The sequence below is a fragment of the Cupressus sempervirens genome, chromosome 10, assembly GCF_028749045.1.
Source record: "Cupressus sempervirens isolate cs-2001-9-10 chromosome 10, ASM2874904v1, whole genome shotgun sequence".
NCBI lineage: Eukaryota > Viridiplantae > Streptophyta > Pinopsida > Cupressales > Cupressaceae > Cupressus > Cupressus sempervirens.
Window position 1 is genome coordinate 131,852,293 of NC_143127.1, and position 19,720 is coordinate 131,872,012.

At 34.8% G+C, this 19,720-nt stretch overlaps 1 protein-coding gene across 4 annotated transcripts in view; it reads right to left on the bottom strand.

Moving 5' to 3' along the window:
- Nucleotides 1-19,720, bottom strand: part of LOC149532964 (uncharacterized) — a 224,985-nt gene that overhangs the window by 41,020 nt on the left and 164,245 nt on the right. For all 4 annotated transcript variants that reach the window (XM_089804558.1, XM_089804559.1, XM_089804561.1 and 1 more), the window contains exon 6: nt 3,406-3,546. In XM_089804558.1, coding sequence (XP_089660684.1) covers nt 3,406-3,546 — 141 coding nt within the window. The remainder of the gene's footprint in view (nt 1-3,405; nt 3,547-19,720) is intronic.

A 19,720-nucleotide genomic window follows, 5' to 3' on the forward strand; every position in this document is an offset into this window, starting at 1 on the left:
AACAGAGAACCAGAGACAAGGCCAAGAGAGAGACTAGGAGTCCTTTCTAGGCAAAAAGAAATCAGTAACTGAATGATAAGCATGCCGAAGAGTAAAGGCCCTGCTCTATCTGTGACCACTCATAGAGGAGTGTCGCTGGTGTAAATATCCAGTCGGGGATCTGACACATCTGGAATGCCTGGTAGATCTACTGGAGCTAGAAGGCCTTTTCACACCATGCGAAGGGGATAATGGCGTGAAGAAGGCAGTAATGAGCTGAGTAGATGAGTGTCAATGCAGAAGTAGTGACTGGATCATGCCATCACGAACATAGTGGCCTCACGAAGAATGATAGTAATGGGGTTGGTCAACATTGGCAAGACCAGGCAGTGAATTCCAAATTCCACATTGATATATTTGTCACACATAGTTTGTTATAGGTCTCTGGACTACTATAATATACAAGTTGTATGTTTCTTGAGTTGTTAAAAAAACTTATATATTAGGAGGATTTGTTTCCTCTAGGGTTTGTCAACCTTATAAATATGTAAGTCATTTGATTGAATAATTATTAATAACACATATTTTAGTGTTCTCTCAAATATTATATAAGGTATTAGAACTAAGAAAACTTTCAGAATACACTTGTGTATGTGTTTCATTTTTTTAATATTTGCATAAGCATTTATTGTTTTAATATTTGCATGAGCATTTATTGTTTTAATATTTGCATGAGCATTTCGTCTCAATCAGTCATTGATCTGTGAGTATTATTTTTGGCTAAGTAATGGGAGTCATTGTCTGCGCCACATAATGTGGTATAATTAATTGGCGAACTGGAGATTGCTATGAGGGAGTTCTATTTGGGACTTCATGCCTATGTGTTGTATGGGATTGAGAAATGTTCAAAGGCTATGTAGGCACAAGAGGATCTGGACAGTTATTGTATTCGCAATTATATTTTCTTATCACAGCAAGCTAAGCCTTATTTTTAATGAGTAGTTACTCTTTCAACAAGTTGCTCCTTCAATCAATCAAGGATCCCACCTTTGTCATCCATCCTTGAGTGACTTACTAGTAAGAACATAGAGGCCACATAGCTCAAATCGTATAGTGGCTGAGTCCAACCAAACCATGAGCAATCGCAACCTACTCTTCCAAAGTTGGCAGAACAGCAGACTTGCATCTAGGCTGTCAAATGTTTTGAGTCATGTGGCATCGGCATGTACACCAATTTATTGAAAATATTCCTCGCCCACATCAATCCTTCCTGTGTGATAATGGGACTGAATCAAGTACAGTGAAAGAGAGTATTTATGCACATGCCTGCATCAGTTTGAAAAGGGGAGCAGAAAGAAATATAATATGATTAGGAAAGCCACAGATATAATTGAAATATGATATGCATGCAGCTTGCCTCACTAGAATTTGAATACCTAATTGAGACCTGCTTTAAGAAATTTCTAAATCTCAATACTTATTTCAAGAAAGGATCAACAAAAGTCACAGGTTCTACAACTAGAAACTTATAGTTTGAAGGTGAAGATTTAAAATCTAGAATAGTAATGTAAAAACAATCCTCTGCCATTCTAAAATAAACCTCAAACAAATCAGTCCTAAACCTTTTCACTATCAAACTGTCATGTTTCCCATACCTCTATAACTCAAGAATCATAACACTAATTTGGAGTTTATTCATACTAACACATGCATATTAGAATACTATTACAAAATAAATTGGGAAGATATTGAATGAATTAATGAGTTATCAAATGATCATTTCTAGATTACAAAGAGATGATGTCTTTGTTAAGAAACAATCGTACAATTAGAAAGTATCTAATAATTATAGAATCTACAATATTGACCATTAAATAAGAAATAATAAAGATAATATAAGATATTATTCTAATACCCTCCTCTAATGATCAATCTATCAACCACACCAAGTTGCCCCGTGAGTTTAACAAACTTTTCCGGGCTATGAGATTTGGTGAGAATATTTGTGTCTGATCTGCAATCGGGACATATAGCAATTGAACTGATCCATCTTCAACCAGTTGTCAGGTGAAATCATAATTAAGGTCAACAAGCTTGGTTCTCTAGTGGAAGACTAGATTCTTGGCCAGTTTGAGCACCACTTGATTGTCACAGTAAAGGGGAGTAGGACTTGCTTGAGACATTTACATGTCCGAAAGCATCCTTTGAAGCCAAACTACCTCACAAGCTGCTTTAACTATTCCTCAATACTCAGCTTCTGTCAAGGAAAGAACCACCACCTGTTGCTTCATGCTAATCCATGTGACTGCAACAAATCCCAAACTGAAAAAAACCTAGATGTTGATTGTTCATCATTAACAGAACCTTCTCAATCTGGGACTGTAAAACTAATAATCTTAGGATCACGACTTATGTTGTAAATTTCTGTCTTTTGGATCTCATTCATATTTCAGGATTCCAGCAGCAATTAGTAAGTCCTTTTGGGTGTTGCCAGAAAAATGCAATGAACAACTAATCTATCTTGCAGGATAAGACCTAGCCATAAGGGACCTTGGGTTTATTAATTTCCATTTTGGAGTTTGATTTACTTTTATGAAAGGCAAGATGCTCCAATAGTTCATCTAAGTTCGTGAACATGTCAAAATGCCCATCAACAATATATGTTGTGAATTTCGTAACCAATCCCATCAACACTTCCTAGTCATATTTTTTTAAGCATTCAGTGACTAAACTTTCTTAGCATACTTGCAGCAGTGACAAGAATTGAATTCACGATAAATGAATAAATAAATGCACAGTGGAAATAAATATGAAAGATTGCACATGTGAATTGATCGTAAATACAAGATTACTCACTTAATGGAAACTCCCTAAATTGCAACAAAACAAATTAAAGGAGATACATATTTTAGGGTTTCCCCTCAATTCATAATCAATGGAAAGGAGCCAACCTTACCACTCCATTAATCCCAGGAATATGAGACATGACATTAATAACACTAGAAACAAGGACTTGAAACAGAAATTAACATGATGTCCTTAGGAACAAAATATTGCAGTGTAATGATCTGAACTCGGATCACTATTTTTACTATTTTAGCTTTTCAACACTTACACCATAACTGTTAGGATGAGAAATGCTATTAAATTAGGGAAAAAGTATTTTTCATTTTTTTGTTTAAAAACTATACAACACAACTCCAGCTATTTTAGACGGAAAAAAATGGCAATTCTTAGAATGCAAATATTTGAAGTAAAATAACAGATATCATGAAGAGAGCAATAAAAGTCGTCAAAATAAAAGGAATAGTTAACTATTGCATAATACAGTTTTGATCATCCATGTACTAAACAATAATAAAGACTTCCTGAAAGCCCCATAAGAAACCATCTTCAGAGCCTGAAAATTCAATACTCTCATAGTACCTTGCCATCAAGGGCTGGACATATGGGGTTCTCATAGTTCTCTTCCACATCATTGCATCTACAACAACGTGTCTTCCAAAGGGATCCATGAAGTTCTACAATATCCTTACTTCCAGCTTTCCAATGCAGCCCATCAATATTCTGTTGCCCAACATTAGCATTTAAATTAAAATTAGGATGTATTTTACAAGAGAGAACTTAGAAACAATTTTCCCAATTTCTGCTTTGCTCATTGGTTGCAATTTTTAAATAAGATAATATTCAGTGAAACATGACTTAAAAAATTATTTCAGCCAATATGGTATCTGCTTCTCCAGAATGACTTATATCATTTTTAAATTTTTTTCATAGTATAAATGTAATAAATGAAATAAACAAAAGATAAAAATGATAATAGCTGGGATGCATTACTCATCACGAAACTTATCTTTCCATTTCTTGTGTGTGCCATAATTGACATCTCTAAAATGGCTTTAAACTTATTCTGTCCAGATTGAAAATGTACTGTCTCACAGACTGTAAAAGCCTCAAATTAAAAAGCAATTATACTATGCCGGTATTCTAATCCGATAAAGTGTTTTTCATTTCTGAATTTTTAGTATAGACCAGCAGAAAGTGAAGCCTTCTATCTTCTTCAGACTACTGACTTGATGAATTTCTTCTAACATCACACAATCTAAAACCTTCTATCTTCTTCAGACTTCTGACTTGATGAATTTCTTCTAACATCACACAATCTAAAATAAAGTTGATGAATCTCGTCATATTATTGTTTGCCATGAAGGGTTATCCCAAATATGTTCTTTCTTTCATTTATTGCAATTCACAACTCTCCCCACTCTTTGTTGAATATGTTGTCATTGATGTCAAAGCTTGATGATCAAGGTCTGTTAGTTAACAGAGTGGCACTTCAGAATATCAACACAAAATGACTCGCGACGCCCAGATTCAAGTACGGATGTTACTAATGATTGGATAGGTTATCATTGAATTTATAACTTTCGTCTAAATTGTGAGGTACAGCTCCCTCTTGAAGATATATAATCAACGAAAATATGATATGCTTTCCACCAGAAAGCAATAAAGTTGGATAAACATCTGCCCTTAATCATGATGCAGGCACAGAGAACAAACTCACAAATCAGACATAACAAGAAAAATGGAGACCGGTGATGCATAGATCATTATTCGAATTCCCTCAATTGCATGAAAACAACAGAAAGATTTAACATTGCATTTCCAGGAGTATGACTAACTAAAACTCACAGGTTTTATGATCATCATAAAAATCAATCCTGCACAGGGTAATATTTGGAGAGGAATAGGATAGTATCACAGACTATCACAAATCAAAAATGAAGACACTTAAACTCACTGATTTAACATGTATTTATTCCCTCCCTTTGAATATAATCATAGCTCTCAGACCATAATATCCCTGTACAGAAATCTTGCTCCAAAAACAAAACATCTATTTCCTATATTTTTATTACAATAAGAAAATCAGAAAATCCCCCTTTCTCATGTTTCTCCCTGCCAAAACCAGATTACAAAAAATTTAGCTCTCCTTTGGAAGCACACTGACTGCAGGAAAGAAAAACCTGTCTTTCCAATCATTTTACAAATAAATAGCTTTACGGAATCAACATTCCGTTGTATAATTGAATCTTGGGTAGACTAGTCATTAATCTTTCCTTGCAATCTTTCCCGAAGACTATTTTTTTTAGAATTTCAAGTAATGTTGTTCATATATATTTTTCAATATTATTGACGATACAACTTTGTAATAAAGTAACTACCAATGATATCAAGATGAAAATGTGTTCTCCCCTGTCTGAGCGGTGCAAAACCTTTAAATACCATTCATCTGTGATTCGACACGTGCCTTTGGATGCCAATGTTTTTCAGGGTCAGTGAAGATCTCTAAAGATCATGACCAAATTTATGGACTTCATCTAATTAATTTACGAAGGATGACTATGGATATGTAACTTGGTCCAAATTATGTTGTAGATGGTTCAACTACTTATATAAGGTTCTGCCCCATTACCTTCTAAAACATTACATGAGTTTTGTCAAGTTGTGATTTCATTTGAATACATGAGCTAGCACCACAAACCCCATACCGTAGTGTTTAAATACCTATGCATTCCCTCCTCATCGTACTCAGCGATTCCATTAAGGCAGTTTGCATTGCAAGTATGTGATACTGGCTTGGCACTTTGTGTCACCTATAGAGCCGATTTCGGTCATCTGGATGACAATGGCACATGGTGATGTGAACATTATATTATCGTCTCCCACTGATCCTTCTAATATGGGTGTTGCTTCAATATTTCTTAAGAGACGACCCTTTCGCTCAACTTGACATTTCATATAATGTGCATCCTGCATGGTCTAATCCACGTGTTGCTCCAAGCTCGATGCTCCCTATTGACGGACTTTGATTGCTTGGTGTAATTATGGAGTGATGTCGGGGACTTCCACGAGCCTGTGCGTTTGTCGGAGCAAGGAAGTTGATACTGAGGGAACCGGAACCCGACTACGATATTCATCCTCCATTTCATTAGAAAGTGTTGATTCAAGATTGTCATGCACATCGTTTTTTTCCTCCGTCATTTAACTCCCTGTGCTCGAATTTTTTTTGGGCACATGGGTTTCTAAACTGTGTAAATATCTTCACTATGCTCTATACGAGAGTGGAAGGGATCACGTCAACAGACAATGAAGTTTAATACTTATGAGAAGGGCGATCAGTCCCACTTTCACATCTTTGATATTGCGAGCCATGGTAAGTCAGACATTCCGTCAAACATCTTGCACACATTCTCCATGTGGACTCGAGCATGAGTTAATGAAGCACACAGGAGACGAGACTCTTACTGTCAAATGAACCATTCCAAGTTCGCGGGTTTGATATCGTGACCATTCCATTGTCCGCCAATTACATCACAGACGGGGAACAAGAGCATGTTTCATACCTGCGCGAAGTTCTATGGAATTTTGACGTATCCTTTAGTGCGTGCCTATAAATACTTTGCCAAACTCTCACAACCATTCTTCATAATTCATGAGATTTGGGGTCCGACCTTGAATAGAACTTTAGGGGAATATCAAAGAGTCAGGGATATTATAAAGTCCTGAACTCCATCGAGCTTGTTGGAAGTTCTAAAAAACCTGACACAACTGATGATACATGTTGCCGATGCTTCCATTCGTTCGACAAGTATTTCAACAATAACTATGTGCTCGACATCACCAATTGATTGCCTCCATCCTTAGTTAATAATATCAGCATCACGACTATGGCCACAACAAACACTACGTACAACCAAATACAGCTTGATTTACCAAGTGCCTAACTTCTTGAACAGAGTTGTGCAGTAGGAAAATGTATGACTGCATTTTCTCACAATTTCCAATGTCTGGATATGATGATGCAAAAATCAGCACTACGAGGACATTCAGATGTTCCAACGGCAAGGCATCTCTCCTTATATGATCGAAATGAGGTGGATCTTGATTCCGAGTTTGATATGTGAATACTTTAGACCTTCGTGAACCTTTTGGATTTGAACCTTGAAGTTTTCAACATATACTGCTGATCTTGCATTCTGAACCATTGAAACATATGATATTGGGTTGAAGTTTTGAACCTCCTTGAACCACTCTGAACCAGTTAAATTATATAGAACTAAAATGTACCTGCATATACTTGCCACAACTAGTTTGAACCAATCTGAACCAATTCAAACTGGTTCGAAAGGGTTCAAATTATGTACTCTTAATTACCAAGAACATGCATATTTAGAGACCAAAGATTCATTAACAGGGTATGCATGCATGGGAGAATTTGGCTCAGAAAAGTTTTGAAATTGGGGTCCATATGTGGGCCAACAAGGTCATATAATTTTCATAGGATTACTCTAAGTAATGGATATTTGGATTGAGCTGCCCGTTTGTGTGCTTGAGCTACTTGATTTCTTTATTGAGCTACGGGGTTGCCTGGTTGAACTACCTCGCTGTCTGCTCGACCCGCTTGCTTGTCTTCTTCAGCTGCTTAGTTAGGTCATATGACATGTCAGCATTTAAATATTCTAAGGATCAATCAGTTTGATTCTAATTATGTGGCAAAGTTAAATATGTTCGAATAAATTAACGCTTGGTTTTGTAAGAGTACTTGTGCGATTTACTTCATTCCTTGTCACATTTTTTTTGAGTGGTGGTGGCTAATTTATTTTCTACAAGCTGATAGAATGTTCTATTCTTGGCTGGGTGTTATTTATTTGTCTCTGTGAGCTGTCTTGATTATTAACTAAGGAATGGGCAGTTGTATTTAAAACAATTATTTTATTACAATATAACGTAATTTGTGCATTGATGGAGTTAGGCGTGGGAAAAAGGCTATGCATGTTGAAGACTTAAATATGGTGTTGACTTTTCTGGGCAGTGCTGTGAGATTCCTCATTGGCTAATCTTTCAGTGATGGAGCATTTTCGTGTAAGTATGGGACAATAATTGTTCTTTTAATCATTGGGCAGAATGTTCCATTACTGGAAAAATGTTTTTAAAGCCAAGGGATGAAGGCATTAATGAACAAGGGCGCAAGTGTCAAAGTTCCTGCTATTAGTGTGGTGGGTTTCGAGGTAAGAGTTGAGTTAAGTTGTACATCTAATTGTAAACTTGAAATGGAAAGCCAAATCTTATGGAGATGTTTAATTATCTGAAGACCAAGTACATCAAATTTATTTATGAGCTTAGAAATTTTCTTGATTGGAGACCTGTTAATTGTAAAAGGGTCGATTTAATGTATCCAAAGTAGACAATAAAACCCTCATGATAAGTCATTAACACTCCAACTTGTACAAAATATTTCTATATTTTAGGAAAAGTGATAAAGAAAACTTCTTGTTTATAAGAGAACCATAGGCTTCAGTTACATCATTGACCATTGTCGAGAATAGTTGGAAATCAAATGAACACATGCAACGTTTTAGGTGCACCTAACTTAGAGAATGTTTCTCTGACATCACTTCTAGAACCAGCTAATTTAGATTCTTATAACTTTGAAGCCTTTTGGACTGTCACATCCTTATACTTTACACTGTTAAAATAGTATTTAAATTTTGAGATTTAACAATATTTTCTTTAAATCATCACTATGACCTAAACTACTATCAAACATAGAAAGACTGGAAAAATATTTTAATAATACGAAATTTCTTACATATTAATTTGATCAACAATTAAAACTAAATTTTAACTACAAACAAAGACCCTGTCAAATGCCAAATAGTTGTAGAATTGTGATGAATTGAAAAAATATATAATTGAGATGAAATTAAAAAATTAATAATTTGTAAGAATGAGAAAGAGGTTATAAACCTATGATTGAACATTATGATTGCATTGAAATTATAATCCTTCGTACTCATTTTATTTTGCACTCAAATGTATAAAAAACAAATAAAAATGCAAAGAAGGAGATACGACAGACACCAAAAACATATTTATCTGATACCGAAAAGATAAGATTGACAACAAATTTTAATGGAGGATAAATCTTTCCGGACAAGTTGTATTAATGGAAGATAAATGTGTGCAGCCTTTTGAGGGTAGGATTATGATGTTTAATTTTTTATTAATTAAAGTTGTCAATATTATTTTTTCCATTGCTATTTTCTGTAGAAGCTAATAGAAATGTAGATAAATTGTATTATTTAATTTTCTTAAATATATTTAAATTATAGAAATATACAACATACATTTATTTTTTTTAAATTGTGTAATGTGATTGGATAAATTTAACTGTTTTAACATTAAAGGAAAACAATAGTTACATGCCTATGGCAGGAATTAAAAAGGAGTCAATAGTTACATGCCTATGGCAGGAATTAAAAAGGTTGACTCCTTTTTAGTGGTTTGATTCTCTTCATTCATCTGAGGGTGGCATTGTTGGAGACTAAGTAGCCAATCCTGATTGTGTTCAGATTTGAGTTATACATAGACATTTTCAATATATATAGATATATGTGTGTGTGTATATGTGTATGTACGTAGGTACATATATGTGTATATACGTAGGTACGTATATTCATAGATTCATGCATGTAACATATCAATATTCATCATTGATTCAAAACTTCGAACATATAATAATAACAAGTTATAAGCGTGATACTTATAAAATAATAAATGATAAACCCATTATTGTCAATCGAGTACTCCTTAGATAATCACTGGAGGTAAACCACATACTCAGATAATCACTAATAAATATCAGATTATAGGACTAAGTTTCTGACCACAACCAAAAATTTAAAGCATGAGCAAATAGAAAGATTTGCCTTCAACAATTACCAGTGATGATAGTGGAAATGTTTGTTTGTCAATATACGAGAGGCAAATCAAGTACTCCTCAGATAATCACTAATAAAAAACAGATTGCAGGACTTTTTTTTTACCTTAGCCAACAATTTAAAGCTTAAGCAAGTAGAAAGATTTGCCTTCGGCAATTACCAGTGAGTATAGTGGAAATGTTTTCTGTCATTAACTCTGATACAAATAAAGTCACAGCCTAATAGCTGGAAATAGAGTTTTGCGACAGCACTGTAATTAGTAAATAGATGATCCAAAAGTAAAAATGTGTGACCCATTTATGTGCACGCACAGCTGTGGATTTTTGCAGATCCCTTTGGAATCTGCCTGGATTTTGGATGTGAATCTGGAATCCTGCCAGAATCTGAGCAGAATTGGAACCAGAATCTGAGGCAAAACAAGGGCACCCGGTAACATAGGTTGGAGATATTGTTAGCTTTACTAAAGAATTTATTGTTGCAGAGCTGCAGATTTAAAAGAATTTTTAAAAGCTAACAAAAATGCAATGTATTGTTAGAGCTGTTTCGTTTGACAGAATCGTGCAATGACTATTATTAATGACTTGGCTTAGTGATGTTGAAAATGAAAAACGTTTGATGCGTATAAAGAGAGCTGTGTGATAACTTTATGACTGGTGTGTATATTAATTTGAGTGGCTGGGTGTTTGGTGGCTCAGGGAGTTGAGCAAGTAAGAGAGGCATTTATTGTGACAAAGTTGAAGATTTATTAAAGAGTGAGGATGTGTCAAGCTACTTACATAGTTCTTGTTTTCTCAAGTAAACATTAACAGCTTCCGTCTTATATTTGTTTGGTTTTCAAAATGGAGAGTCAATGTCGATTCCATGGCAAGCTGTGTTCATTACAATTGTCATTCTGGGAAATGTAGTTTTTGTTCAGACTTGAACTGTTTCTCAGAAAAGGATAAAACAGAGACATACTGGTAGAAGAGAATGTTTTATTGAGTCGAGCATAATACTGTAGCTGAACCAATTATTGAAGGCTACCATATTATTTGAGTACGGAATGTTATTGAGATTGTCTGATACAAAGTATATGGTGAAAGGAGTTGTTTTAGAGTCAATAATTTTGGGTTGGTGCTCATTTGAGGTTGGTACCTCAACTAACTGAGTTGGTTCTTCAACTGTCTGGAATTGGTGCATCAAGGATAATTGGTGCTCACTTATGTAATCTAGGTTGGTGCCCATTATTGTTAATGAAAGTTATTGTATTTTGTGATTTTTCACCAATAAGGGTTTTATTAAAATCTAAGTCACAAGGTTCAAATTTGAATTCAAGTTCGTTGATCATAAAATTCAAATGAAATTTGACAAGGGTAAAAATTCAGAAAAAAATCGACATTAAATTTGACTAATATAAATTTATTTATTTTTAAATATAAGTAATATATCCACAAAATTGTGAAAATAGTTTGGCTAAATAACCAAACTAAATAACTCATTATTGTTAAAGTTGTTCTTTCACCAGTATCTACATACCAACTTTCCTGCCTCCCCCTACCTAAAGGTATCGAGCACAAGATAGACAAAAAACTAAAAGACTTCTTTTGGAAAGGAACATAGGAGAAGAAAAAGATTGATTTAGTTAAATGGGAGAACATATGTAGACCAAAAGATCAAGGAGGGCTTGGAATCAAGAATTTAAGCTGGCAAAATGAAGCCTTGAGAGAAAAACTAGTTTGGAGAATATATCACGATAAAGACAGAAAATGAGCAAAAATCCTATATCTAAAATACCTCAACAGCTCGAACCCCCTCTCCCTCTTTCAAACCCTCAACCCTCCAACTTTATGATGCAATGTAGACCTATAATTAGTAATAATCTAACATGGGGCATAGGCCTCGAATGGGATGCTTTATTTTGGGAGGATTCATGGGATGGGCTCCCCCCACGGATAATTCCCATCTCTCCCTTAATATAAAAAACACCTTAAAAAATATATGGGGCTCAAAAGTTGAAAACTATAAACACAAAATAAACAATGAATGGACTTGGATGCCAGTAGACGGGACCAACTTAACTGAACAAGAAAAGCAAGCCTATGAACAATTCATCAAACAGAGAAGTACAAACCACAAAAAGACAGGATAAGTTAATTCGGAGAGCATCCAAAAATGGGACCTACAATGTCAAAAGATGATATGAACTAATTACTAACTGTCAGCATTGGATCAGATCAACATCCTCCCTTACTCTATGTTGAGACTCGGCCTGCCTTCCGTGTTACAAGATTCAACAATTGGCAGATTAACGGATTTTTGGATGATTGATTGATTAACAGAGGAATAAATGTGTTCCTTATAAAAAATTACAAGGACATTGTTTCTAAAAGAAACAACGTAGACTGAAGACGGAATTAGAAACAAAACTAGAGACAGGATAGGAAACATTCCTATCTAGACTGAAAGACGGACTACAGACAAGCAGTTGACTATTATAGAAAGTATAAGATATTATCTTAATAGTCCAAAGGCTACAATATTTCTGTGGGCAGCAGTACAAAAAAGAATACTTAGTGCTGATTAGTTCACCAAAGCAGGTTTTGAAGGTCCATCAAGATGCCCCCTATGCAAGTCAAGCACTGATACGGAAGAACACTTGTTATTCAAAAGCAATTTCACCAAGGTATGTTGGCTGTGGCTTTGTAATAAACTCAATTGGTCAACAACACTTCCCAACAACCTGTGGGACCATCTCAATAGTTGGCCAAAAGACGGGCACTCAAGGATATAACCTCTGGAAAATATCCCCTTCTATATGACTATGGAAAATATGGAAAGAAAGAAAGAAACAGGCGAACTTTTCAAGATGAAGAAATGTCAATCCAATCCCTCCAAAACAATATAGAATCTAGTATAACAGAGGTCCTAAACAACAACCTCAGGAATACAATTAAGGAAGAAGGAACATTTTCGGACTGGGATGCGGAGATGAAGAAAAATGGGAGCAACCTTATCAACCCCCCATGTTTCACCCTAAACCTAACAGATTAGCCAAGGAAAACTACAAATGGTTGCCCCCTCCTTTAGGATGGTCTAAACTTAATTTCAACGGGACCTCTAGAGGATATCTTGGCTTCGTTGGACTTGGATGCCTTATCACATCAGCCGATGGATCTTGGATCGCTAAAACGGCCAAATTCCTAGGCACAACTTCAAACAACCTCGTCGAACTAGAAGCTCTTACTAAAGGCCTGAAACTCAGTCTAGATTTGGGAATCAGGAAATTAATTATAGGAGACTCCCAAATCATATTAAATATAGTAAGAAAGCAAAACACCCCTAATTGGAAACTTAATTCTAAATTAGATTATGCCTTAATGTTGTTTGATAGATTAAAAGAATCAAGAATACAACATATTTATCGTGAAGGTAATAAAGAGGCAGACCTGTTAGCAAATCAAGGAGCTGATGGAGAAGACATCCAATTAGAAAGGCAATAAGGTTTAACTGCTTTTAATTTATAAATTTTCTAATCAGGACATAGAAGAATCTTATTTACAACTAACTTTTCTATCCTAACTCCCCAACATTTTTTACCATTCTCAACATTCCCTAAACCTTAGATTGCCCTAGCTGGCATTTGCTTTAAATTGTTTATCTTCTCATTATCAAACTAACTTAATTGCCACAAGCTTAACTTCTTTCTCGACAATGATGGCCTTTTATACATTGTATTCATGCATTAGCCACTCCCACTATTCGGGAAACGTGATCCTCCTTCCCCTTGACACTACTAATCCCTTGGAATCTTATCACACAAGTTTATAGATTGAGATAATACAAGTAGTATCAACTTAATTAAGAATACAGGGATTTCAGACACTTCATCACCCTTACACATGGCAAAGGCCTGCTTATCAGTATATCTATTTTAGCATCACATCTAAAAACTTCGTATTCAATTTTATATGTTTCTATTTAAATTTCCAATTCATTTGGTTCGGAAGATATTGATATTGTTTATAGGGATCGTTGTTCAAGGAATATATTCAAATTTGGATTAAATGATTAATCACAACAAAATCCGTGTAACAAATAGTCTTCAACAAGAATTGTAAAATCAGCCTAATGGAAACCAAGATCTTTAAGATTAAATAGGACCATAATGGCATACAAATCTAACCTAAACACTAAAATACACGGGAAACTTATAGAGTAAGCATAAACCTAATATTAAACTCTCCTAATTATCTACAAAAAAGAATACAAGTCAAACAAAAGCATAAGGCAGACACTATGAAAGGACATAGCAATATTCTTGTTATTTTATCCACTCATTCAAGCTATAATTTACTGCTAACATTGATCTTGACCAAGAGAAGTTGATTTGCAAGAAAATTAACATTGAGGGAAAGGATGAATGAAAATAGCATTTGTAATGTCATAACTTAGTCCTGGAACACCATTAAGAGAAAAATACAATGAAGACAATGTTAAAATATTAAAAGGATGGCACTTCAAGATTGATGGCAAAAAATTTAATAAGAAATCTAAGATTGGGTATCTAGAAATTGGAAAGAAGAGTAACCATGTCACAAATTTTGGTAGCTAGGGTATGTCCCTTTTAATCTTGTAATTTTATTTGTAAAGGACTTACATCTTGGGCAAGACTGGAGGTTTTCTTCTCCGTTCTTTCCTACTAGTGCCCGCTCAAATGGAGACACAGTAAATTTTATTTTATTTTTAATATATAATATATAGGGCTTAGACCTTTTACCAATTAAAATATATATATATTAAATAGTATAAAATTCGGATGAAGTTCGGAAAGGATAAAAACTCACTGAAATTCGAACCTCATGGATGAAATTCAGAGTATCTTGTGACTTAAATTAAAATAATATCTCTAGTATCTTTATTAATATTCTAATGGTCATTATGGTGAATCTTTTAAATATTAGAATGTTTCTCATATTGTTTGTATTCTTTTGTTATTAGAATGTTTCTAATAGCTATAATTGTTTCGTAATAGATTGTTTGTCTTTGTAAACTATAAATAGGCTTCTTTCTCATTCAATTATTTATAGTTCTCTGTGTAATATGTTATCAAAGCTAAGTTATTTTTTGGAAAACTTATAATTTCTTTATCAAAATATTATGAAATTATTAGCCTTCAAATTTTTCAAAATTATTTCTTAGTCAATCTGAAAATTAAGGATCTTTTGCTTGTGTTTAAAGTTTTTTTTTTTCAGATTTCTATTGTTTTGTGGAATTGAAAATGCGTTTTGCATTTTCAAGGGTTTTTTTACCCTATCTTGTGCTCTCTCTAGTTGTGGCTGCCATTTTCTAATTGTTTGCAAAAAAGAAGGATTTCTATTTAATTTCGTAGACTCTTCATAAGCATTTGTACTTATTGCTTGTGATGCCTTTCCAATTTATATGGGGGTTGTATGGCTCATGCATAAACAATTTCTACCCACATTTGAATGTCATTTTTGGTGTCGCCTATGTGCGCTTTCTATGCTTAATGATCAACAAGTCTTCTTTTGCTTGTCGTCTCTACAAAATCAACTTGGGATTGTCTATCTTTTTTCTTCAGATGTCGTTTTTTATGTTTCAACTAGGGTTTTTTGCAAACTGATGGTTTCCCATCAATATTTGACCCGTTTCATAGTTTTTTGGCTCGCCCAATCATTTTTGGGTCATTCTTTGCAAACGCCATTATTGCAGACTTTTTGAAGCCACTTTTTGGTCATTTTTTTGAGACACCATTATTGTAGACTTTCTAAAGCCCCTAGCTAGGGTTTCATTTTTTTGGCACAATTTTCTACAAAATTGTTTGGTTTCTCAAAGGGTTTCTATTTAATTTTGTAGACTAAGCATTTGTGCTTGTGATGCCTTTGTAGTCTGTGAGGGTTGTTTGGCTCATGCACGAACAATTTCTACCCACATTTGAATGTCATTTTTGGTGTCGCCTATGTGCGCTTTCTATGCTTAATGATCAGCAAGTCTTCTTTTGTTTGTCGTATCTGCAAAATCAACTTGGGATTGTCTATCGTTTTTTCTACAAATGTCGTTTTCTATGTTCGGACTAGGGTTTTCTACAAATTGATGGTTTGCCATCAATTTTTGACCCGTTTCATAAGTTTTTTGGCTTACCCAATCATTTTTAGGTTGTTCTTTGCAAACACCATTATTGTAGACTTTTTAAAGCCACTTTTCAGTCTTTTTTTTTAGACTCCATTGTTGCAAACTCTCTAAAGCCCCCAACTAGGGTTTCAATTTTTTGGCACAATTTTCTACAAAATTATTTGGTTTCTACAACCTATTCGTCACACCTAGGGTTTTAATGAACCCTTAGTACTTTTCCAGCAGCTAGGGTTTGTCTAAAAACCTTTCTAGGAAATCTATTATCTGGGTTTTTCAAAAACTCTTCTAAGTTTCTTGGAAATTTTCGAGTCTTTCAATATTATTGCATTGGAATCATACCCAAAATCCACTATCAAGACTTGAAATCAATGCCTATTTCTTGTCTCAATTTTTGTTCATTCTACAATCTCATGTGCTGAACATATTTTGCCTCAACCACCTTTGATTTCTATCTTTCATGATAGCATCACTCACGAATACTATGCTTGAGGGGCATTAAATATTCAATGACAATTAAATGTGCACTATCTTTCACAACTTGTTTAAGAATATCTTGTCATTGGACTGTTAAAGATTCAGAGCCAAAACCTCAGAATTTGTGGAACATGTAAGGTTGGGAAGTAGCATAGCACTCTATATTCAAATGGTGACTCCTGGAGAGTTTCTAATGTATTACAACTGCTCCATGCTGATATGTGTGGACCCATGGCTACTCTGTCTGTTACTAGGTCCAAATATCTTTTACTTGTTGACAAAATCAGTAGTAAAATATGGGTATATTTCATTCATCGAAAATCAAAGTGTCTTTTTAGTTTCACAAGTTCAAAGCATTTATAGAAAAGGTCTTTGTCATCATATTATTCCTCTTAAAACTAACAATGGGAATGAATTTGCTCCTCTGCTTTCAACATTTTTGTGAGCATGGCATAAAGCACCAATTATCAACACTATACACCCCTTAGCAAAATGGTGTCGAGCAGAGAAAACACACAATCAAAATAGCTTGTTCTATGCTTCAACACACCACTATTATAGATTCAATGCCAGTATCTTGGAGTTTGTGGAAAATGTCAAGCTAGGATGTAGCATCGCTTTCCATTTTCAGATGGAAACTCTTGGAGAGCTTCTAAGGTATTATAACTAGCCCGTGCTAATATCTGTGGACCGATGCCTACTCTATTTGTTACTAGATCCAGGAATCTATTACTTTTGTTGATGATTTCAAAAGTAAAATATGGGTACATTTCATGCATCAAAAATCAAAGTGGTTTTTAAGTTTCAAAGGTTCGAAGCTTTTGTAGAAAGTCTTAGTCATCATATTATTACTCTTAGAACTAACAATGGGGAGAGTTTTGTTCCTCTGCCTTCTCCCATTTTTGTGAACATTGCATAAGCACCAATCGACAACACCATACACTAGTTAGCAAAATGGTGTCGTTGAGTAGAGAAAACACATGATCACCAATCAACATTGTTGTGTATCTTCTCAACTTCTCTCCTACTGTAGCCGTCAAAGAAGCAAACTCCAGAAGAGGCTTGGTCAGGTCGTAAGCCCAAAATCAGTCATCTCAAAAAAACTGGCTCAATTGCTTTTGCCTAGATCCTTAATGCTACGTGCATCAAGTTGGATGTCAAGAGATAGAAACTCATGCTAACTGGCTAGAATGATAATCACAAAGCCTACTGACTTGTTGACATTGAGACGAGTCATATCATCTTCAATCGTGATGTGGTCTTTGACAAGGAACAAAGACCATTTCAGCTCTCTTCTCCAATTATGGTTTCAAAGGACTAGCATCTCAAGGCTCAAGACTTAGGTGTTCATCTTCCATCAAGTCCACCTAATGGGAGGGCTCCAGTTGTTCTTATTCCTATATCTCCACTAGTTCTTTCTCCTACAAGATCACACAGACATGCAACTACACCACTTAATTTACTTCAAGATTCGTCAAATCTTTTGTTTGATGAACTTAATCCTATTGCACCTCCTTCTATTGATGTTGGCACTTCTATTCTATGGCCTAAATGGTGGGCTAAGATGATTGGTGATCTTCATGATGATGAGCTCATCAAAAGTAAAACTACTCAAAGGAAGAGAAAACCTTTAGATTGTGCCAATTTTTCTCTCATAGCCAACATTCATAGTGTGTATGAGCCTCAAACATACACAAAGGAAAAATGGATACCTAAGTGAGAAGCTATGAAGAATGAGCATCATAATCTATTGAAAAATAACACTTAGGTCCCGTCAGATCTTCATGGAAGAAATGCATAAGATGCAAATGGGTCTTCAAAGTCAAATACAAGAATGATGGTACTTTAGATATGTACAAGGGTTGTCTTGATGCCAAAGGCTTCTCTCAATATGAAGGAATTAATTATGAGAAGACCTTTGCTCTGATAGAAATGATGTGCACCATCAGATTAGCCTTGGCCATAATAGCTTAGTGGATGGAAGGTCCATCAAATGGACATCAAGAGTGCCTTCCTAAATGGTGAGTTACAAGAAGAGGTTTATATAACACAAACTCCTTGATTCAATATTATTGGCCAAGAACACCAGGTGCTTAAACTAGTGAAAGCACTGTATGGCCTCAAATAGTCTTCTCAAGCATGGTACATGGACAATTGATAAGTACCTCACAAATTAGGGTTTCCTAAGGAGTCATTTTGACTTGAATTTGTATGTCAAGACTATTGGCAATATTATCATCCTTCTTGTTATTTATGTTGATGATCTGATCATCACTAGCAGTTTGACATCTTTGATTCAAGAAATTAAACAGAATATATGCCAATCTTTTAGCATGACTAACCTTACACTTCGGCACTACTACTTAGGTGTCGAAGTTTCGCAGCAATTAAATGGAATACTTGTCTCTCTGTCTAAGTATGCACGATCTCTTCTTTGTATTAAGAATGCAAGGCTATAAACCTAACTCTGCACCTATGGAGTTTGGTGTAAAGTTGTTAGCCAAATCCAGTTCTCTTGTTTTATAATGAATGCACACTCAGGTAACTAACTGTATGTAAGAGTATTTGTATCTATATAAGTGCATGCTTTATGTGATGAATACACGATCCTATTCATCTTCACAATTGTCTTTAAGTTGGTATCAAAGCCAATGGTCATAATCTTGTCAAGCCATAAATAAAGTTATTTGGTTTCAGATCTTTCACGTCTCTTATGTACGAGAATTCCAATATCTTTTCTTTCTTGTGTATTTGAGTGACGTAAGACCTTGTTGTTGTTGAATGTCATGGATAGGCATAGTTAGACATGAGGAGAGAAGCTTAGACTTCGTTGCAAAGCAGAATGGAATGGTTGGAGCGCAACATACTAAAGACAAATTCTAAGGACCTGAATCTGAAATCTTGTCAATTTTGGTTCTATCTTTAATACTCTAAATGACTTGAGTTTTCAAGATAATTACATAGATAGTAAGAATGAATTTGAGATTCCTAAAAAAAGATTCAAGCTTCCTCAGAAGCAATGGAGTGAAATTTATTCTAATATGGGCATTCTTTAATATAAGTTCAAGTCTGTGCTTAAATTAATTGAGTTGCAAGTTGAAAAAATGATGAATCTTGTCGCTTTATCAATCTATTGTCTCGTAAAGAAATCTAGAGTTTGGTAAAATGAGCCAAACAAAAGTTTGGATATAAGTACTTGCATATTGAAAGCATAATGGCAGGACGTAAACCCTTGTATAGGAAAGGAATATCGACGATGGTCTTTATGACTCTTCTTGATGTCCGACATGACTACTATTGTGACATGTTGATGGGAGGAATCTCTACTCCTATGGGAGTAGGATCAACTACTT